We start from the raw sequence: 24,300 nt of genomic DNA on the forward strand, positions 1-24,300 counted from the left end.
TCTAGTACTCCCCAGAACCTCTCTTAGCAATCCTACATAGTAGAATATAAGCTAAATATACCCCCATCCCCCCAAAAAAAGAGGTAGAATTTCCCTATGGCTTCTTCAACGTCTGAAAATATTCTGGATATAATTGTATAAAGATATAGGTCTGTATTTGTAACTTGGTAGAAAAGTTACCATTCAAATCAATAATTGTGAATGGGTACCTTTATCTTTGGACATAGAGAAAAGATTGCCTTGGATTTCCAAACCTCCACTCCATGCTCTCCCACCCCTACCTCCAAAATTCTTGAACCTAATTTTAAAGACAATGATATTGTTTAATGCCACAAAAATCAGATAACAAGTTCAAGATGAAATAGCATCCCAAATATAGAGAAATAATTAAGAATGTTCAAAATAAATAGGGCTGCTGGCTTCATCCTCAGAAACAGAATAAGCAAACCACATAATCAGTAAAAACTAGCTTTTTTCTCTCTGCATAACTTAAAGTCCAGTTTCCAGGTCCTAAACATTTTCACAAGTAAACTTAATGGATTTACTTTAGAGAAAAATGTCTTATTATAAGTGAACAAAATTTCATCTTTATTGCTAATATACCTCTTTTAAAACATGTTGGCATTTTAGGTAACATCAAACTCAACCATTTATATAGTAACTGAGGCACTGAGCTAAACCATTTACATCATAATCATTTAATTCTCATAATCATTATGAGAATTATTATGTTATATTGTATAACATAGATATTATGTTATATTGTATAACATAGATTTTTTGTGATATGTGTATTAAAGAAGCTGAAGCTCAGAAAAAATGTTATAAACCTTGGGCCTCCCTGGAGGCGCAGCAGGTCGAGCGGGTGGAGTGCAGTGCTGTGAAGCTATCCACAGCCTCTGTAATGCGGGTTCGATTCCCGGCCAGCCGCCTGGCCAGGGAATTCCCACATGGCACAGCAGACCTCTCCTGTCTTGCCTGCTGCTCCCCTCACCAGTGTACTTCAGTCCTTCTGCCTGTTCTGCTCCCTGCTGTGTCTCTGGTGAATTCTCCCACCCTCCCGCACCTCAGGCCTGTACCACAGTGCTTGTATAAATAAATAAATCCTTAAAAGAAAATGTTATAAACCTTTTAAAGAAGAATCAGAATTCAAATCCATGTCTTAAGGATCTTAAAGTCTTTGTTCCACAGCTTATGCTAAACTGCCAACTTGGGGCATGTGGTTATTATTTAGTTTTAGGGTTTAAGCCAGGACTAATGACTTTCCTACAGATCAGTCTCACTTTCTACTTGTATGTGTGTATGCATGTGGAATGTAGGTGTAAAGGTGACATACATTATCTGAATGGTGAGGACTCAATTTAACACCTCCACTCTATGCCCTATAAGTTTTATTCATAAGCCAGGCTGATAAAAGCAATTCTAAAAATGTGAGAAAATCAGTGATTCTTTGACTATTGAATTAGCTAATGACTTAAATAGGATTATTCAAATGTGTTTGTTCATTGTTTTAATTCATGATAAATATTTTTTAATCAACTATTATGTGCCAAGAATGATCACAGTCCCTAGAGCTTTAGTACTATAGAATATTGGTTTTAAAAAACTCCACCAATATATTTGTTTCAGACAATTTAATTGTTTGATACACATAGATGGGCCTGTAACATCTGCCTATCATTTAAAAATGCATTTCTTTTGGATGATAAAACACAGCTCCTTTAATCTCTATTTTGTCATTTAGTACTAATTCATTCTAGTTGTTTACATTACAAATTCACACTCATTATATTTATTTTCATGAATCTCCACCATTGTTTTATTTTTCTTGAGACCAAAAGAGCTTTGCCCCCAAATGAGTCATCAGCAGAGATTCCCACCTAACATGTAAGAGAAGCATAAATCATATAACTGATAGCTTTACAAGTACTCTTTGTAAACTAGTTGTGAAATGTTTCCTTGAAAAGGATAACTAACAAAAAATCAAATGGGATGTACATGCTTACATGTATGGTAATATCCTGAAAATCTCAGGCAATAACAATAAATCCATATATGATTGAACTATATGAAATTGGAAATGTACAGCAATTTGACCTACAAAATGGCAATTACATATATAGTTCAACCTGTATTTATTGTGACTCTTCTTTCTTAACTGGGCTACTATTTTTTTTTTTAAGATTTATTTATTTATGCATACAAGAACTTGGGTATAGGCCAGAGGCATGGGAGGGTGAGAGAATTCACCAGAGACAGAGCAGGGAGCAGAACAGGCAGAAGGACTGAAGTACACTGCTGAGGGGAACAGCAGGCAAGACAGGAGAGGTCTGCTGCACCATGTGAGAATCTCCCTGGCCAGCCAGCTGGGAATGGAACCCGCACTGTAGAGGCTATGGACAGCTTCACAGCGCTGCGCTCAACCTGCTGCGTCACTGAGGAAGACTTGAACTGGGCTACTAGTAACACTAAACAACCTACTGTGCACCTAAGTCCTTCACTGATTATTTTTTTTAAATGTAAACATAACACTAATTTCCCAACAAACCAAAACAATATAACATCTGCCAATACCGATGCCTAATCATTGAAAATACTTCTGATTTATTCTCTCCTAGTCAATAACTGCATATACAAAGTCAATTTGTTATATAAATCCATTTTCTAGTAACACAAATACAAACAGGACATGATTTCAAGTGCTAAAGCTAATATTCCATATCTATCAGATATAAATCCCACACACACCATTGGCACAGGTGGGGGTGGGGGAGGGGGTGGTGGACTATAACCAGAAGAGTTCACAAAATATAATTAAAGAAAATATTGGGAGTCTGAGGGCTGAAGGCCAAAAGGAAAAAAAAAAAAAAAAGCTAAGTCTTTTAGGACTATGAAACCTAAAGATTTTTTTTCTTTAAATTTGTTAAAGAGAATCTGTCTCTGGGTTGAGAACTTGCTTGCAAAGTCTCTGCCTTGAGCAAGATATTCACAGCCAACTTGTTAACTCCTAATAAAACAAGGCTTGGAAGGAAAATGCTTCCAGCCCCATAAGTGAAGTGTACCAGCCGGCAATCTGATAATACCATATGACTGGTTTTCTTAGGTGTATTTTCCCCTTATTATCAACTTCCTTTTTCCATCATATTAAGATCCACAAAAACATATATATCTACCATAAAGCAGCTTGAATCTAGACACCTCTGTTTGGGGCAATAAAAGCTCATAGGTCCCATTATGTTCCATGGAAAAAGTGAGTACTATCCACCTTTCCCCCACTGCATCTGAACACTCTTGTCCTTTTTTTTCAGATAGTGCTTTTTGTAATTTGACAACATGAACTATTACAAGTATCCCTAGAATTTTCTGTATAGATTTAAGCTATATATACCTAATAATATCTTATTTTTCATTTTAGTCTGAAATTATAATTTCAGAGGTAAATTTAGCATATGATAGAAAAAAGTCACATTTCAGAAACTTAAGTATTGTTTAGAAGTATTGTACCTTTGCAAGTTGGCATTGCATGTGTATTAATACTTTAAATGCAAACTGTCAAACAAAAGTTAATCAAGGAAACAATTCATGATTCATTCTTTTCAAGCAGTCATTCACTTCGGTTTTATAGGACTTAGCTGTTTAGGCCATTATTTTAAGGAAAATAATCATCAGACTAATAAATAACCTCAAAGGGATGGTTCTCTTAAGCTATATAACTCCCTAAATTTTATGTAATAAAGGTGCTGCAATCTCTTTCAGTGAAATTGCCTATTGCTAACTCTTTAGCTCAAAAATTAATAGGAAAAGAGAATGATTCTAACATTACTAATTTGCTAAGGATATTTGTAGCTGGATTAAACAATGAAAGACTTTCTTTTTATCTCAACTAAGACAATAAGTATATAGCAAAAAGATTAATCACAATAAACATACAAATAAGCATAAATATACAAATAATATATAAATGTATGAATAAGTATTAAAAATATAACCAATCACAATAAAATAAGTGCAAAAATAAAATTGTTCTAAGGGCACACATTCAAGTAAATTCATCCATATTAAATTCAATACTGTTAATAATTACTAAGTACTACAGTGGTCACGGCCCCACACCCACAGGGTTCTGAAGAGGACACAAAATGGGTAAGTTCCCCAGATGTTCTTTCAAGGAACATCTATGTTCAAGGAACATAGTAAGGGAATTATTTCAGAATCAAAATCACTATGGAACATGGAACTTAGAAAGGTGACAGGATGAAAGATTTGAGTTCAAAGCTTAACTTGTACTCCAGATGATTCTAGAATTATGCTCATACTCTTGGGATCTAGGAGTCCAAGGTCAGATAATCTCTAATTCTTGCAAAGGGTAAAATGAAGGACAATCAATAGTCAAGGAAAGAGCCAGTTAAAGAATTGTCTACCATAGTCAACTGTCACGTTAGCCCTAGTATTTTACATAACACTTTTTTTTTATTAATAAGTTTATTTGTTAATTGTAGTAACATCAGGATTCTCTCCCTCAGGTATCACCACTACAGGATACCCACTACTAAATTGTCCACACTCCATCATTTAAGAGTTTCAAGCACCTTACAAATGTGATTTTCAGCTTTTAATTCATGTAAATCGTCTGAGGAAAGTCAAATTTATCAATAAACCAAGAGATTTCTCTGATTTTTACCCAGTAGTTCCCTAAAAAAGAATTTACCACAATCATACCAGATTTTAAGTGGAACATATCCTGGTCTACATACAAAAAATAATCACCATTCACAAGTCTATAGATTCCTCATCAGGCATGACCAGATCTATCTTTGATTTTCAGGCTTAACTTTTGGTTCTGGAAAAATAAATGGAAATCTAAAACTATGAGAAACATAAAGGTAAATCAAAGAATGAGAGGCAAGAACCACTACAAATCCTTAATTATATCACCTCAGCTCAACTCCCAACTTCCTTCTCATTGTTTCCCAAATACTATTCTTCTAGAATCTATTGCAGGTTCTCCTTACCAAGGCCCCATCCCAGCCACTCTCTATTTCATTGCTAGATAATCACAATCTCCCCACTCTTATCACATGGCATGAGCTGCTTCATTCATTACTATTTGCTCTATCTCTAAAGCCTGTCTTCTGATCTCTCCTCTCCTTTCCTTCAGCTTCTAAAGAAGACATAGCCATTTTTCTTTCTTTCAAAAGCAAAACATCAACTGTGTCTCAGATTCCACCCTTCCTACTTTGTCAAGCTCTTGATTATCACTCTCCTCTTTTTCGGTTTTTAGCTTTCATTGGCTCCATCCTCTTTCTCCTGAGTATTGGGGAGGGGTGTGGGGTAGTGTGTGGCAATCACACTTAACCCTAATGCTGCAGTTTGCTACTTTTATTATAAATTTGTTCCTCACTACATTGGTATCTGTTATCTTCATTTCCTTTCCACTTACCCTTCTTAGATATATGTCCCCTTTGTTTTCATACCACAAGGAAACATATCCTTCCAATGTTATCATAGTTCCCATTTTGACAAAGTCAAGAAACCCCCAATTATTTTCCCCCTCCTCCCACTACTCTTCCTAGCATTTCTCTATGTTACATGCTCTCCAAGACGACAAATTTCCTTGCCGAACATCTTTTAGATCCAAAACTGAAAAAGCAAACTTCTCTCATGACTTAGAATTAGGTAGACAAAAGTAAGTTACTTTTACCTCATCAGAACTAAACAACAGCAGAGGCAGCATACTGAGAGCTGATTAAAGGCGTTGTCCTGACCACTGATACCACCATGGCTGAGCCAGGGCTGCCACACAGACCCAGGGCAGGGGACATCGATTTCTCTATTCCACTGTGAGGCACCACTTTGTAAATGACACAATCATTTTTGGGTACAAGAGGTGCTTTAAATGTGGTAACATTATATCATTTCAGCTATAATGATCATAATTACTTATTTCTTTTAATCACAACCCACTTAACCACTTTAGTACAGAAGACTAGTTCAAGGAGTTTAATTTTCATTCAACATCTAATCTTTGTGTTTACTGAAACCCTTCATGGACTTTGTTTACTGTCTGCTTGCTGGCCTGGACGTTTGATCTTGCAAGACTAGATCAGACAGGGTCAGATAAAATACTGATTACTAGAATAAACTAGGCTTGGGGAAGTAACACTGGTTTTTAAAATCTTCATTTCTCCCAGCTTTTTAATGTTTTGCAAAATAAGCTCAAATAAACAAATAAAATTAAGACAACTAGCAATCAGGAGGTTCTTGAGCAATGACTGAAAAACGAAAGTGTTAGGGATAATTTTGCTTTCTGGCCAAAATATGGGGTTTGGTTAGGTCTGCTCATTCTGGTGGTATTATTTTATGACACAAGTAATTTTAAGATATCCACTAGCATTTGTATGAACTTTCAATGACCCCTTAATTCTTGTGACATATTAAATACTTGAAATTGACTTGACCAAAGATGACAGCTCATTTTGCTTTTGGTGCCAGATGAAAAATATTTGAGATATAAAATTATTTTCTTTTAACTTATTAATATTTAATTTAAAATATTTAAAATATATGAGGCCTTCTTTGTTATTCTTATAAGATGCTTTCTTGTTCTTCTAAGAGCTCCTGCAAAAGTAGATTGCCATAAAAGTATAATACCACTTGGTTTTCAAAAAATTATGGGGCAAGTTTATATCTAAATAGAGTTAATACAAATGAAGAGTTAGGTATTTAAAAAAGTGTTTTATTAAAATATGTAGGGTTTATGAAAGTAAAATTGATGGGGTAAATCCCTCATAATCCCAAGAATTCTTGAAATAATTTTTTGTAATAGCACAAAGGTTTCTAAATCCTCATGGATTATATGTGCGTCTAATATTAAAACTCTCACACATGAAACAACTGTCAATACTGGTCTTTTCTTTTTTTTGCTTTTATACATGATATATATTTTTTCTCATTCTTGAAAGCTTCTGAGCTCTACATTGCAAAATCTAAGCCAGAAGCAATTACAGTAAAAGATGAACAGCAATAAAAAAAAAAATGCAGTCTAAATCAGCCTATTGCCCATCGACCCGCTTCATTTTATTCAATATCAAAAACTCCTGGGAAGCAGGTTCATGGTTCTGGACCTTAAAACCAGAATACACAAACTCTGTCTTCCCATCTATCCTGAATTAACACTAATGTTAACTCAAATATGTCTGTGTCAACCATGATTGTCTTTGAAATTAAAGAAAAAAGGTAAACAGATTTTGTTTTGCTGTGATCACTGGGGAAAATAAAGTTAACATACTAAGCCAAACCAACTTAGGACTTTTTAAAGAATAAGTGTAAATAGTTTAGCTATAATAACAACAAATTCAAAAAATGCACATTAAAATGTTTACTTCAAAATTTAGACAATCCCATTTGTATATAGTTTTTACATCTGTTTTTAATGATATCAAATTATTGATTGTTCATTTTTCTCATATTTACTTAAGCATTAACTATAGAATTTGAAATCTGATCTTTTTTTTTTTAATCCTTCCAGTAGACTTTTATTTTTGCCAGGTTTTACTCATATTTACTTTTGATCTTCCAGAGTATATAATTTTTTTACTGTTTATTTATTTCTATGAGAAAAGAAAAAAATTGACCTAGGAGATCTATATGTGGCAATTTGTAACAGAATCACATAGCTTATGTTTAGGAAATCATGGTTTTGATTAAGAAGCAACCATTTAGTTCCCACTGTTTTATTAAAACAGACATTAGCAGATAATAGGAAACATATTTAACAATGCAGTCAGCATTTAGGTTGGAACATCAGTAGTTTAGCTTGAGATTTTATTCTATACTGAATATGAACCATGGTACATATAAACTAGTAACTTTGGAATGGAAACAGCGTGGGGGTAGGCAAAGAAGCACATGGCACTCTAACTTCTGGGCTCTCAGGAAGAGCCCTAAGCTAGAATTCTGGTTTTACTACCACTGATTTCCAGATTTGAAATTCACTACTACTTTTTTTTTAATTCATTTTGAAAATGGGTGGACACAAACAGAAATTTTGCAAACAAAGTCATTCCTTTCTCATGGAGGGATGGATGCTACTAGACTGGTGCTCCTACAGTGACATCTATTCATTGCATGGTGCTGCTATTCAATAAAATGTGCCCAGAAAGGTCCAACACTTCCTTTTCTGTAGGGTTGAAAGTTAATAAAACACACTTCCCTGGGTGTTTATTTTCTGTACACCATTATACCTGTCATGAATTCTTTGTTTTTCCTCCCACTCCCTTGGCTGATGAATCAACACCACTTGAACTGTTTTACGGCAGCTTGTGTTTACTTCACACATACCTTAACCTCCCCTTTTCTCCTCCTACTGACACACACGCACGCACACACACACTTTCCAACAGCAATAACTAGCTCCATCTCCTTGAATAGCATGTGTACACAGTGTCTGGCAGCTTCTTCAGGTGTAGATCCTTGACCCTATGATTGAAATCAAGGTCTCAATCTGCTTTTACAGCACTTAAACATTTAACTGTGCATTTACTATCTTGGGGAAAAAATAGAGCTTGAGAATTGAATCTCTAAGGAGAAAAGTAGAAGACATAAGTGTTAATGTGTGTGTGAACAGATACACACAAGCACAAAACACACACTCTGTAGTGGCAATTCTAAAAACACTAGAGTGAAGGGTTTCCAGTCTTTCTGAATCTGGAATTATGTCCCTGCCTATTAAAAGGAGACACTCTCTTCTTTTCTCTTTTAACAACAAGCAAATTGGATCTAACAAATGACCTTGAAGCCATGTGATTCTTTTGAGCCAAAGAGGATATGTTCAAGCACTTTAACAATATTATTTTAAAAGAAAAACTTGGAGACAACACTTGAAAAAAAGAAACCCTTCTGAACCACAAAATCATGTCTTATAATGAGGAGCTATTCATCTTATCCTGTACAAGAGTTAATATTAATAACATTCTAAAGCAAGTATACCAACTAGAATCTAAAAGGTCCTAAGAATTTTAGAATACATTGAAAAGAAGAAATATTAATTCAATTTTCAGTGCATTTAATTTCTCCTGGGTAGTTTTAACATCTTGACTTGTATTATAAATTGAATATTTACTATAATATGCTCTCATTCCTTTGTAATTAGAAATATGTAGCCAATGAACGTAAAGCTCATTTCATCAAAAGCTAACCTTGTAATCAAGCTCCCAAATATTCAATATCAAACACCAAACATGCATTATTTTAAAACTGCCTCCACAGAGGAAACCTGAAGGTAGTAAAACAGATCAATCCATCCTTTACTTTTACCTGCCTACTACAAATTGTCACTTGACCCTTAAATGGGGCAGTAAACTGTTAGAAAGGCTATGAGTACCTATAATAAAGCATGATAGATGGTGTCATAATCATGCAAAATGTGGACTAGAAAGAATCCCCAAAATCAACTTATGATGTCACAAAAAATTCTCCAATTTCCCTCATCAGCTGGTAACATTTGAATTGTATAGTATTTGAATGGAAGTGAGAACAGAATTTGTCCAATATTGACATATTCACAAAGGCTAAAATCACTGATCAGTTTTAAAGAGAGGAATGGCCTAAATAGCATGTCATTTTTATACAACAACTGTCCTTTCAGTTTCAGACAAAATTCCATATCTATTACCCTACTAGTACTACTACTACTAGTAGTACTATTAATTATTATTATTATGGTCTTATAATATATAACAGCTATTGTTTATCAAAAGGTTACAATGGGCTGGTATTACTTAGTGCTCATAGCCATCCAGTGACTTAGATACTTTCATTATTCTCCATTTTCAGGTGAGGATATTAAGTCATGGTGGAGTTAAATAACATGTTCAGGTTCACACAATTAGCTAATGGAAGACAAAAATCTGAATACAAGTCTGCCTGACTGCAGAGTCCCTTTGCTTAAAACCACAGCTCTAGATTGTTTCCAAATAATCACATCAAAACTCCCCTTCTGACCAAAGGTATTCAGTTACACAACAGTCACTCAAGTGTGCTAACTGGTATTTAAACTGTAAGTGCTGATTTGATGGGGAATGATTGCTTTTAATTTTTCATTAATATATTAATGGAAATGATTTATTGATTAAGCTTTTTTTTTTTTTTAACATTTCTCAAAGGGAGGGAAAGTTTATTACGCCCCGCGCGGACCTCACGCAAGGTCTGATTAAGGTCTGATTAAGCTTTTTAACTAGACATATCTATCTGAAATAAACCATTCAAATGGTTTCATTTGGCATCTTCTCTTGTAAGAAGTATAAACCTCACCTATTATGCTAACTATGCTTTCATTTCTAATATCATCTTAGTTTAGAAGGAAACAATTTGGATCTATTAATGGAAATATTAAGGATCGTCCCTTACCATTGCAAATATCACATAAATTTAATTTAAATTAGCATAAATTCTAAAGAATCAATAAGAAACTGAAAATAGGTTTTAAATACAAAAAAAAAAAATCAGTTTACCTTTGATCTTCTTGTACTTCTTATACCATCTCCCGAACTCCTGGCACTTGGTTGCTGACACGTTGGCATAATATGTGCTATTTACAATGGATGAAATCATACTCTGAAAAGAAAGAAAAAAGTTGTCTTTCATAAATATGAATATTCCTTTTAAAAGACAAGAAAGCGCACATTCGAGTCCACACCAATCTCTTTTGTCTTTGTATTTGAAGTCACCCTACTGCAAATGAAAGTCTTAAGTATCAAACATGATCATCTAAATTTACTCTTCCTCTAATTTATTCTTGCATGACAGTGTTTTCTCCCCAAAAAACCAAGCCTGGGACAATGTCAAAGATGAAGGAGGCAGGACACACAGATTAAATGCAACGGGAAAGAACATTTCTGATTTAGGAATCAGAGCAAAAGGTGAGATCAGATGCTTCAGTATCCATAATCCAAATAATGCCTCAGATGTTTCTGTTCCTCTTCCAACTGCAACAAGCTTACACAGCCAAGAATCTGAGAACATCCGTGCTACACACTGCAGAACAACATTTAGGAAAATAAGTTAAATTAATATAATTTATAGAAACGCGTGATTAGCACTTGTGTGAAAAATTCACCAAATGAAAAAATTAACAGTACTATTTTAGAGCAGGGGAAACTAAACATAATACTTGAACTGCATTTCAACCAAAAATGAATCAAAGCTAAAACTTTCTGAGTACTTAAATACATGATTCCTTCTTACTCTTCCCCATCCTCCTCCTCAGCTCTGAACCTTTCAAATGATTTGTTTGTAGTTGAAGTTAAAAGGAAAGAGAAGAGAAGCATAAGCTGACTTACCACTGAAAAATTAAAAATTTTAATTGCACACCTTGCATTCAATTTCCTGCAGAGATGTTTTCAGTCAATATGGTATGTTTGGACCAACATTTGTGGCAGATGTTAACTTATACCTGAATTGACTGTGATAGTACTTGTGTATTTTATATGTAGATTTTATATCTACAAAGTCTGTCTAAAAACAAATGGACATAAACAACTCAAGAGATCCAAATGACCTATGTAAGGTTTTATATCCAGTCTTGAAATCTCATCTTTCTTTAAAAAGATATCCCCAGATATGGGGCAGTTCAGTGAAATCTTAGAACTTCTAATGGCACTTCTACAAAGTAGTCAAGACAAAAGGATAACGATAAATCAAGACTTATTTACCAGGAGGTTTTTAATGCCAGCAGACAGACCTGCATAGACTCCCATTTAAAAGATTTCCCTCTGTGAACCCTTGTACCCCCCTCTCTTTTTCAATCATTATGCAGTAATGGTGGAGAACAGGGATCCTAAATCATTTCACAGGAACCTCTTTGGCCCTTTCTACATAGCATATCCTTTCCCAGTTGCTGATCTCAGTGACCATTTTGTCCTCTAAAGAGAGACAGTAAGGAGAACTCTTTTATTCTGAGGATCCGAACACAGCTTAGGAACACAAAGAACCAGTATCACCTGAGTGCATCACAGAACTTTCAAAGCCTTGTCTGCTGCCTTATACGATGAGTGGAATTCTACTATTCCAAAGCATTTGTGTATTTTTATTAATAAAGGAATAAAAAAAAAAGTTGTCTTGGCTAGCTGGGCTAGTTTCATCTCAAGACTGAGTTCTTCTCTCTGTCCTTGTATGTTGAGACCTCTGAGGACAGTAACTGCCTCTGCTTGATTTTTCTCTCTCCTTCATATCTAATATAGTTTTGATGTGGGATATCTGAGTCACTGAAATATAGCAGATGAAAAGGGACACAGATGAAATTAAAAATGCCAAATTAAAATGTCATCATAATGAAAATTTTCCATCAGCCACACTAGTATATGTGAATAATTGCAGATGTACTAGTTAGCTTTTTATGTTGTATGTATGAATGTTACCCTCTGAATATATAGCCACAGTAGGAGTCATATTAGATAAACCTATTTCAAAGTGGTCTAGAAAGCAGACTAAAATGGAATGGGTCCCAAATACTGCCTAGAGCTGTCTCTCAATCTTCCATGCCTATAAGACCAGACAATAAATCCATATTAACCTGATTCCAGATAATCTATATTTCTTCAGCTCTATAGCCTGCCTAATTTATCCTAGCTCCAGATGCATCTTCATCAACACTGTGCAAGGTCAGTGTCAATCTAGGAAGCAAGGAAATGAATATCTGTGCTCCCACTAGCTCCATCACCATGTCCTATACTAGAGTTAGTTTCACACACTTTTAAAAAGGAGGCAGTGCCTACCTGGGGACTCAAATTTTTCCTCTTGCCCTATTCATATAAATGATTTTCTGTATCTTCTCATCACAGAACAAAAAATAAATGGGTTTATGCTATGAACTGAGCACAGGAATTGGGTAAGCAAATACATTTTCTAAGATAATGAGATATTTTAGTCACAAGATAGGGCTCTTTAAATTTTGGCATATTTTACTCATATTAGTTCCCTGAAGGTTTTTTACACATAGTTGATACTCAAAATAGTTTTCTTGGTAAGAATTTTATAATTCATCATTATAGGCTTGTGATCAGCACTATATGAAATTCACCAAATAAAACAATTAACAGCACTAAATTACAAACAGAAAAGGTACAACTTGGGGATATTTCAGATGAAAGGTCCAGTTTTAAACATAAACATTATTCCAGTTTTAAATATGAACATTCTCTAACCCTAAATTTAGGCTGTTCAATGCTCACAGCCTGAGACTGAATCACTAGGCCTCACCAGAATACTCTAGACATATACTACAAGATCATCTTCATGTTAGTGTTAATTTATTTATTTATTTATTTTTTTAATAGAGGCATGTTTTATTTATTTATTTGTTTTGTTTGTTTGTTTGTTTTGTTTATACATGCACTGGGTACAGTCAGAAGCACGGGAGGGCGAGAGAATTCACCAGAGCCAGATCGGGGAGCAGAGCAGGCAGAAGGACTGAAGTACACTGCTGAGGGGAGCAGCAGGCAGCAGGAGAGGTCTGCGCGCCATGTGGGACCCTCCTCCGGTGGCCGGGGAGCAGCCAGGGATCGAACCGGCGCCGCAGAGGCCGCGGGCAGCTTCGCAACCCAGCGCTCAACCGCTGCGCCACCGGGGAGGCCCTGTTAATTTATTTTTAAACTATCAAAATTCAATTCATTATAAACAAACTGAAAGGGGTTAACACAGACCTATCACATACTGACTTTTACTCCACAGGGAACAAAGTTCTCCAGAGGTCCTGGGGCACAGAAACTCTGTATTTATCACATTTCATTCATTCCACAGCCACATTGTTTAAATACTTTAATGTCTTTAATGTCACTGAAATCAGCCAGTATCTTACAATCAATAGTATCTTAGACCTGACGAGACACAGTGCTGCAAAATGGAATGAGTAATGATTAAAATCTCTCCTACCTACCACCCTGCCAAAAAAGATCTCATTTCCATTTACTGCTTTTTAAAATATGTATATAATTTTATACTTAGTGTTGTTCTTTTATGTTTTCCAATCATTTTACAGCAGCCATACAATTGGACTTTAAAGATCTCCACACCTTTTTTGATAAGTGAACAAGATCTTGGTTTACCTTTTTAATTCAGAATGCAACCAATTCTTAGGTTATCCATGCCAAAGCCATACAGGCACCAGCATTGTTGTTTTTAAAATTTCAACAGAAGGATTATGTTTTAGTGAGGCTAATATTAAAATGGCTTTGCATTTACTAAGCAGATTCTACTTTGCATGGTGGTGGCTTATAAAGACAGGACAAAGGCAAAAAAAACAACCCTCCTGGCCACGGAGGTTGTCCCTCAGAGAGTCAATCTCATGTCCCTCAGAGAGTCAATCTCATGTCCCTCAGCACCTCACAGACAGTGATTGTAGACAAAACTTTTTATGAAAATATTATTTATCAAATAGGAAGATTCAAAATGTCTTTTCAACTACAGAAACTTTTGAAAATGTCAGACTTCTTTGTAATTAATCATGAAACTTTAAATACAGACATTTTAGAAGGGGAAATAATGTATGCTTCGTCATTTTCAGTCATTCTGACACATAGTTTGCTACGTATATTTGAGATTTCTTTCTTTAAAAAACTAAGGTATTTGAGAAATCAAAATATAGGAGAATTACTCTAAAGTTTACTAGATAATTTGAATTTGCTTAAGCCAAACTGCAAGAGAATATTATAACATTATTAATACTTACACAGCTAAGAAGATTGCCTTATCTAAAAACAAGCTTTCTTTTAGTTTCCCGAGACAAATTTGTATTTCATTTGTTTGTTTTTTACTAGAACACAAAACAGATGTTGTCTGTGATTACAAGGATGCTTCCATTTTTCAAATTGAAGGACGAGAAGCTCAGAATGAAGAAGCATCTTGTGTAAAGTCAAACAGCAGTCAAACACAAAGAAGAGTGTCTCCTGGCCCACAGTGGTTTGTGGGTCTCAAAAAGAGAGAAATTAGTGAAAGGAATAAAATACTCATCACCACCTCCACCGGTAGCACAAGCTCAATAAAGGAAATTTAAAGCAATTTTTTAGAAAAGCAAGAAAAAAGTGAAATTATTAAAGCATAAAGTTTTAACCTCAGCCCCCTTATATGAGTTAAGATGCTAAAAATCAGAGAAAATTAAGTAGCCTAAAAGTAATTTAAACTTAATAGGAAAGCAAAAGAATAAACACAAGTTAAGATTATTGTACAATACACCTGCAAGGACAGAGATCTGAGCACACCCTCTTCCTCTTCTCAAAAAGATAAAATAATAGGATAGCCTTCGCCATAATAGCCTTGGCTGAGTAAGATTTACTTGCTGGAGCAGCAATGTTATACTAAGAGTAGTTAAGCTGCTGAAACTTAATACAGTTGCTTAAAAAAAAAAAAAGGAGCATTTTTAAACCAAAGTGAATGATAACATATCATGTCAGTGAAAATCCCCTGTCTGAGAAAGAAGAGTGTCCCAGTTGGGGTTGGGGGATAGCCCGGAAGCTCCTGGCCTCCCTTTCCACCTGGGGGAAAGAGAAGGATGTAGATGATGAATAATATATACATCCTGTATCATTTTCAGCCTTTTCCTTCCCCTTTGTGATATGTTAAATAATATGATAAACATGACGTTAAAATGATATTTCAATTAAGGTTATTAAAGGCAAAAAATTGATTTGGAAGAATTGCTTTGTCACAAAAAAATCAACTTAGTGTCATTCAGCAGCCTTCTACCATTCCTTTCTATGCCTACTTCTGAGCTATACTATCAGAACTGAAATGTTTTTCTTTGGAGTTGAAAGAAAACTTTCCAGTAGACTTTGGAGGATGAAAGGACTACATTTGACAGCCCTTCACATAAGTTGCTGCTGAATGACTTGCTCATCTGAGGCTTCCTCATTTGTGAAATCGGGATACTGACACCTGCTCAGAGGACTAAGGATTCAGAGAGATGACCTGTGTAAAAGTGCAAGCACAAGATGTGGTCTCTCTTCACTCTGTGCAATAATGAAACATGGTCATCCCAGTCACCTGGCTAGGAATCCCTTCCAAGTTGTTACTGTGAGACTTTCAACAGGAGTTCATGAGGTTGGGCCTCGAACTCAACTCCACGTGAATATAACTGAAACAGAGAGTCGGCAGAAACATAATACAGTTGCTCCTGACTAACATGAGACAGGATGCATGCCCACTACATATGCGAACTGAAGATTAACAATTGGAACAGTGGGAACTGGCTACACAACACTGGTCTACACGGTTGATCAACCACTGAATTGTAAACATGAAAGTTGTTGTGATGATAAACTTATATATTATTTTGCCACACCAAAAAAATATTTTTGAAAACATATCTGGAGTCATGGAGTATACATGATGGGCCAAGGGACATCAGGAAGTGCATGCATTCACAAATTACTGTTCTTTCAATACAATTTTCAGTGAGTGAAGCTGGCTTTTTCATCATTCCATATGATCATCATCATAACCTATGGGATGGACAAGGCAGGTGCTGTTAGTTCTACTTAAAGGATCAAAACCCTGAGGACCTAGGGTTTTGTCTTTTAACTCTTCCTCAGGAAAGAATACATAAGTCACAGAAAGATGTATACATAATGTTTTATTCAAATTAGAATAATTGAAGAAAAACATTTAATAATGGAGATCTGTGCCTAAAACATATAAATTAGAATGCTTAGTTCAGACAATGTGGTTGGAGGAAGAGACTGAAAGTGGTGACTCAAGGATATCAAGGAAACAGGAAGAGACTATCAGCACATACATGCATTTTCAAAGATGAAATAAAAAATAGACACCATCCTGCACAGCTGGTGGAAATGCAAACTGGCCCAACCACCATGGAAAGCTCTATGGAGGTTCCTCAGTCTACTGAAAATGGAGCTACCATATGACGCAGCAATTCTACTCCTAGGGATCTATCCAAAGGCCACAAAAACATTAATTCAAAAAAATACATGCACCTCTATGTTTATTACAGCACTATTTATAATAGGTAAGACTTGGAATCAACCCAAATGCCCAAAAATACATGACTGAATCAAGAAGATGTGATATATATATGCAATGGAATACTATTCAGCAATCAAAAAGATAAATTCATGCCATTCACAGCAACACGCATGGAGCTTAAAGGGGTTATGCTCAATGAAAAAAGTCAAAAGGAAAAAGAAAATACCAGATGGTTTCACTTATAGGAGGAATATAGAGGATCAAGGGGGAAAAATAATAATAACAAAAACACAACAAAATAAAGTAAAAATAAACAGACAACTATAAATCAGAGACATTCTGCAGGGGAGGGGGAAGGAAAGGGATCAAAATGAGGGTGGGAAGAGCACAAGGGACTATGGTGGTGGTGCATGGGTGAATGTGTAGTGGAAATTCTATGGGGACTACACTTGAGTAAAGAAAGCAAACATTATAAGAAAAAAATTAATTAATAAAAAAAATAGACACCTAGGCACACAAACACAATCTATACTTTCTAAGGATCTGGCCAGAGAATAGCTAAATTGCAGTTTCCCTCTTATATATAGATATGTGTGTCTCAGACTACAATTGTTGCTTTTTGTGGACTTTTCCACTCTTTTCTTCTTCCTTTACGGCTGTTCTTTTGAACTATAGGCCACTGGGATGTTCGTGAAAATATATACTAACCACTGAAGCATTCCTTTATATAACTGCCAAACTCAAGTAAGGAAATAGCAAGTACAGTTTGGCTTAGGGATAATAAGAAAGAATTATTTCAAATACAGGCATCTTTTACTCACCAGCTGAGTCTATTTTAAATAGTCCACTATCCTACCTTTCCTATTTAAATTAAAATTTTAAGTATTAAGTATTGAGTGTGCTTCACTCTCTTCTTCCTAGATTGAAAACTTAGTCCCTCTCTCATCTTCACCACCGTACTCCAGTCCACTATAGAGTGCCCGACTCTTAACAGGGCCTCCTGAAATGGTGGTGGGATACATTGTGGAATTACTGCTTCATCTTGCTTAGAAGAAAATGCATTCTTTTTCACATCATATAGGTTTAATCTCCAAAAAAGGAATTCACCTGGTTCTACGACAGCCACCAATAAAATAGGTGAGTTTCTCTCCACACTGAAATACAATCAAATGAATTATCAGGGATGTTTAAAAGTAACAGTGGCAGGATGGAAGCTGGGAGCCACACTGCATGTCCACATGGGCTGAGAAGGACTACCCCCGTGGGATTTTCCATAATCACACAGCATACCAGAACCTGAAATCAAATCTCCCCCAAATGTAAGCAATAGAATTAAGCTCCTGTTTGACTGAAAATGTGTGGGTCATCTACCACCAAATTACTGTATTCACTGTTTCTAGTCCAAAGCATCTTAGACTTGCCAAGAATACTGCTAAAATAATAAAACTTCAAATTTTACAGCACTTTATGAAACATTTTTTATATTTAATTCACTAAACACATTAGAGCAGTAGTTCTCAACAGAGAGTGACTTTGTTCCCCTTCTAGGCCATTTGGCAATGTCTGGAGACATTTTGATTGTCACTACAGGGGGTAGGGGGGAGGTGGCATGCTACTGGCATCTAGTGGGTAGAGGCCAGAGATGCTGCAAGACATCCTACAATACACAGGAAAGTCCCCCTCACAGAGAATTTTCCAAGCCCCAAAAGTTAATAGGGCCAAGGTTAAGAACCCTATATTAGAGAAAGAGCGATATGGAAGGTATACATTGTACTAAATGCTGAGGAGACAAAAGATAAACAAGAGATGACTTCTGTTATTGTGGGCAGTACATGGAGTGACGGGACCTGACAGCTAACATTGACAACAGGCTGTGATAAGGGCTGTGACAGGAGTGTGTGCAAAAGGTTACTAAGAGCAGAACAAGTAACTACTTCAACCAGGAGGTCAGGGTACTTCACCAGTAGTGACTTTCCAGGTAGAATTTAAAAGACAATTTCATCAGCAAAAGAGAGCAGTGCATGCTAGCTAGAAGGAATCACATGTGTAAAAACAAGCATCAAACTGAAGCATTCCGGGGTCACCAGCACTGTGTGCAGGGGCTACTAAAGTCAGAGATTAACATCTTCCTGGAGTACCAATCTCACTTGGACAGAGGAGGTTAATAATTTAACAGCCAAAGTGATTCTGGTGGCATTTTTAAAAATATCAAAAACACAATGAATAGAGTAGAATATAAATTTTGCATGGATTTTTAAAATAACATAAGGTATCAATCTGATAATGAGGTGACACTAGAACTTTGGTGCTAAGGTGTGGTGAGGCTTATACACAAATCAAGGTGTGAAACTGTACTCCTGAAATTTATATAATATTATATACTAATGGTGTATCAGTGATATTTTTATTTAAAAAAAAATACTCAAGATGTTGCCTTGTTAGATTTATAATGCTAAGGCTACCTGTTAGGTTACTCCCACCCTCAGGAATATTTCGGTAAAGGCTGAACAATGGCAAATGTTCCAAAATAGTTAATTCCACTTGCAAATTATGTAAAACATGTAGATACAGTCATGCCCAGTTTAGAGATGAGTTTAACAAGACTCTGAAGATGAATGGACTGGCACAGGAATCAATCCAGGATAAAAGGACTGAGATAAGAGCTCAGGGCTCTCAGCTTATGACTTGGGTTCTTTTCATTCTTGTTGCCTCTCTAGTCTAGTCTTATAGTTATAAACAAAGCACCTAATCACAGTAGATCAGTTTGAACCAAGTTTCTATAGATCTTAGAAGTACTGGGTAAAATTCTGAGTCGATGATAATAAATTAGGAGCTTGTTCACCTTCCAAACAAAGCCCATTTGACTTCCACGTGAGTGCAAGAGACCATTAATTGTGAGATTCAGCACAAATGACTTAAAATGTCTGCTTAAATTGTTCTTTATCAGTCTCTGTTTATTATCAGAAAAATTTGAAATAATTATATCTTCATAAGCAATTGTATTGGAATAAATAAAAATTCTAGCAATAAGGCTTTAACGCCAACATACACAACTTTGGGTAAATATTGAAATGGTGTGCAGGAAAGCCCCAAGCACAAGAACAGGCATATAACTACTGGTCAAAAAAAAAACATAGTGTCTCTTTCCATCTAGCTACCTGCTACTCCAGTAATCAGGTCCTCTTCTAAATTCCAAAACACTCTCTAAGACACACATAAAAAATACTCAGTTCACACTGATAATATCATGCCCCAGTAACAATAGTTGATATTATTTCTAGATTACCAGTCCAAGTATTTTATGTGTATTTTATTCCTCATTATATTATTTAGAATTATAACTGTCCTGGTTTTACTTATAAAGAAACAGGTGCATTAAGTTGATATTTATAAGACAAGACATGAGTCCAGATCTATCTGATTCCAGAATACACACTCTTAACCACGAAGCATCCTCTTTCTCGCAAAGACTATTATCCTAGAACACAACTCAGGGCACACTGAGTTTTTATATCATCTTTCCTTGAACTAGACTAACATGTAATTAGCCCATTGTCTTAAATCTAGTGTAGCAACTCACACCAGGATATGGATTTCCATTCCTGAGTTTAGATAATGTCAACCTGAGTTCATTTCACAACTGCTATAACCCACTGTGAACAGGCACCAAAATATTATCTCCTTAGAAAAAGTGGGGTCCTAGCCTATGAACACAAATGAAAAAGGCAATTCTTTCCTCTATGCTTCCTTCCTTTGATCCTCTCAATTCCTTACTTTTGTGACTCGAGCTTATGATCAGTCCACTAGAAATGAAGTATCAATCACTTTTTTCATGTGTTGAATTCATTATAAAATCTCTACATAAGATCTCTGTATGATGTAGCGATCATCTCTTTCTGCATTAGACAGGGAATAGGCTTAAAAATAAATAAATAATCTATTTATTATTGAATATTTTGGTATGACTGATTCATTCCACTGACCAAGTAAAGCAGTGATTTGGCAGAGAAGGTCTGGATTGGGATCTCAACCTGCAACTTGCTCATTTGAGTAAGTTGAGGCAGGTAGAGTACTTCTGTATGCCTCGATTTCTTGAGCTATGAAATGGAGTCTGATACTTATTTTCTCTGATATATGTAAGAAGTTAATAACTGTGAATGTACAAGTTTAATAAATCCAAATCATACCAATGTTCTCAATAAGTGATAACTTGTACTCTACAAGAAAAAGTTCTACAAACCCCATATTTTATCCACCTAAAATATAGTGACTCTATAGAGAAAAGACAGCTGTCTAAGTTAGAGTGTCTCACTCTTAGTCAAACCACCAGTCACTTTCCACATCCCCCGGAACCCCATGTGGAGATACTAACCTGGGAGAGAGGGCATTCTTTGGCTAATGTGCTCTGGTTCATTTCTTTGAGCAGTTCCTTTAAGGCATTGCGGACTGTGGCGTGGTTCCACTGCTCCGCAGGCAAGTCTTCCAACTTTGAACAACTGGAAAACAAGGTAAGAATGAATGATATGCAAACCTTAACAAAGGGTCCCAACTAGAGAGGTCCCAAGATCCATGGGGACTCCCAGGTCCTGCATCAGCATCAGGAGAACTGCCTAGGATAGCATTTAACACGGGCCCAATAAAAGAGGCAAGGGGAGCAGAACTGTTTCTCTAGGTTGACAGACACAACCTAACACAGTTTCTATAAGTTAGTTGTTACACTTGTTACACTTGCCTAAGAGTCACTTGGAATACAAAAAAAAAAAAAAAAAAAAAAAAAGCTAATTCTTTAAAATACGGTCTTTCCAATTTGCTGATAGAAATGACAAGGCAGTGTGATTATAAACTTTCACAATACAAATTTAATTACTGTACATTCTTTTTGTTTTGTTTTTAATTTTTTTAAGTTTATATATTTTTTACATCATTTTTCATTTTTGCACAATGTATGCATTTTCATCTTGGTTATAGTCCCCATACAATTCCCACCCCACCTTGTTTTGATCCTATGGTCAAATGGAAACAAATATTCCATCAGTCTTCATCCTCATAGAAAAATTCAGAGATGTTACTTTCCAAAACAAACAAACAAATAAATAAATAAATAAATAACCTTTTAAAAGAGGGTACTAAAGCATTCAGAGACAAGTATGGGAACACTGGGTTTCTATTCAAGTGCCAATTCTCCAAAAGCTACAAATTCAAAACCTCTGTACTACAGGACAATAGTCCTTAAGTCATATGACTGGAGAGCACTTTACAAGAGCAGAAAACCTCTAAATTCTTTAGAGGTATAACTGTTCTGGATGAAGAATCTGAAAGAGAAGAAATCAGTCCCAGAACCTCTGTGGGTCACCAGGAAGGAAGAAAAAGACACCTGGTGCCATCATCTTCTTGGTAAGCCTGCTATACAGGCAAAAACTCACCGCTGACACACAAACTTGAAACAGCAGACAGAGGTGTTTATTCTTCAAATACTACGTGCTAAGCATTTAACCAGGCAGAGAAACCCATTAAATTAGGGGCTGTGGAAAGTGTCCCCTCTAAGAACTGCAGATTTTTAATGATTTATCAAGTTTCCCCTAGGTTACCACTTCACTGCTTCTGAAAACAAAATATAAAACAGTTGGAATGTGGACTATAAAGATGCCTGGTGAAGTGCCCTCCTTCTCTCCTCTCTCTCCTTTTTTTTCCATTTCATTCAATGTCTAGAAATGAACAAAGACAGGACACACAGATCTTCGCAGTGCCTCTATGATCAACAGAGCAGCTACTAAAGAAGGGCACCCACCTTTGTAATTGGATTTTCAACGTCACAACATGATAGACATCTTGCAACATGTCGGCCACTGTTGCGTCTGGTGCATCTGTCACATAACTGAGGGGGAGAGGGTTCCACCTCCCCAGCTTGATTATTCCTGCACAGGGAAGAAAAACATAATAAACACATATCTGCTATTTATTAAACCTTCCCATTGTTTGTTCAATGTTAAGAAGGTCACTCAATAGTCAACATTCAAGGCCCACTCAGAGATATTTTACAACCAACTCAGGGCAATAACCTATTTCTTTCTGGTTGACAATTGAGTGAGTTAACTATGCAGGAAGATGAGAATGAGAGGATGAGGTTTAATCACGGACAATCGGTTCTTTTATGTTTTCCTGTTTCTTAAATTACTTAGAAAACCATACGGATACTTCCTTCCCCCAAAGTCTTGTTTCACATTCTAACTTAAGACTGATGCTAAATATACCAAACTGCTGATTTCATAGACAAAAAAAAAAAAGTCTTAAGTAAATATAAGATTGGGTTTTGAATTGTACAAGAAAATTCCTGTGTGTGGGCTCAGCACACACACAGTCACATCCTGACTGTGGTGTGATCCCAGTGTGAATAGCGTTTGGAGCTGATGAGCATTTGGAGCAGTTAGACTTCACTTCCAGATTCTCATTTCACCAGGAAGAGGGGTTGTTTTCCAATAGTACAATGATTGACCACAGATCAGAAATAGCAGAAATGCCTTCAGCTCCCCGCTTTTTTTTTTGTTGTTACTTTTAATTCCTCATCTCCTTTTAGAATGACAAAAGTAACTTTCCCTGTGAGTTTCCTGCTGCATATGGTAACATGAATGACAGTGGAGAGAGAATAAAAGTCCAGTTAAATATGGAGTATATGGAGGTGTGATTTTAGGAATGTCCTTGTGAGAGGCAGAGGCACAGGAGGGCTCAGCCACATGTGGTGAAAATGCTAACACATTCATCAGATGAACCCATCTTACCTACTACATGGGGCACACATAACAATGACAAGGGAAAATAAAGAGAACCCCATTTTACAAATAACAGAACAAGAATTTTATGTGTATGCTGTGAAAAATTCAATGGTCCCCAGAATGTCAGAAATTGTCACACATAAAATCAGCTGTTTTAGTGATAGAAGACAAACAGGATTTTTAATGACACAGGTGAGTACAAATACACTGTTCTTTAAAAAAAAATATGCTTTTTATCATCAAAAAGAGAGAACACCTGTATACCCAAGTGACCTTTTAAACACTTCACAAAATGATGCTTTATAAGTATGGGGCAAAATTCTAATAATAGGAAAATGAACTTTCTGGTCAGGGCATGTCCTGTCCAAGATGAAATAAATGAATGCGCAATGCTTGACATAATGCTTGAAAACAGGGGATAAACAGAACAAAAATATTAAAATGATGCACTGTTTCAGTATTAAGATTTAACAATCTGGTGCTGAATATGCTGCAGTATAAATAGTGCCTGGACTCAGATCCAATAAAGTAACACAGCTCTCATTCATAGTACCGT

The 24,300-nt window shown here is 35.9% G+C and overlaps 1 protein-coding gene across 2 annotated transcripts in view; it reads right to left on the minus strand.

Moving 5' to 3' along the window:
* Nucleotides 1-24,300, minus strand: part of SATB2 (SATB homeobox 2) — a 176,703-nt gene that overhangs the window by 80,462 nt on the left and 71,941 nt on the right. For both annotated transcript variants that reach the window (XM_037523776.2, XM_037523775.2), the window contains 3 exons: nucleotides 22,763-22,889; nucleotides 21,347-21,470; nucleotides 10,512-10,614 (listed from right to left, as the gene is read on the minus strand). In XM_037523776.2, the coding sequence (XP_037379673.1) occupies nucleotides 10,512-10,614; nucleotides 21,347-21,470; nucleotides 22,763-22,889 (354 nt within the window). The remainder of the gene's footprint in view (nucleotides 1-10,511; nucleotides 10,615-21,346; nucleotides 21,471-22,762; nucleotides 22,890-24,300) is intronic.

Source organism: Talpa occidentalis, unplaced genomic scaffold (genome assembly GCF_014898055.3).
Source record: "Talpa occidentalis isolate TD23 unplaced genomic scaffold, MPIMG_talOcc4v2.1 talOcc4.3, whole genome shotgun sequence".
Classification (NCBI taxonomy): Eukaryota; Metazoa; Chordata; class Mammalia; order Eulipotyphla; family Talpidae; genus Talpa; species Talpa occidentalis.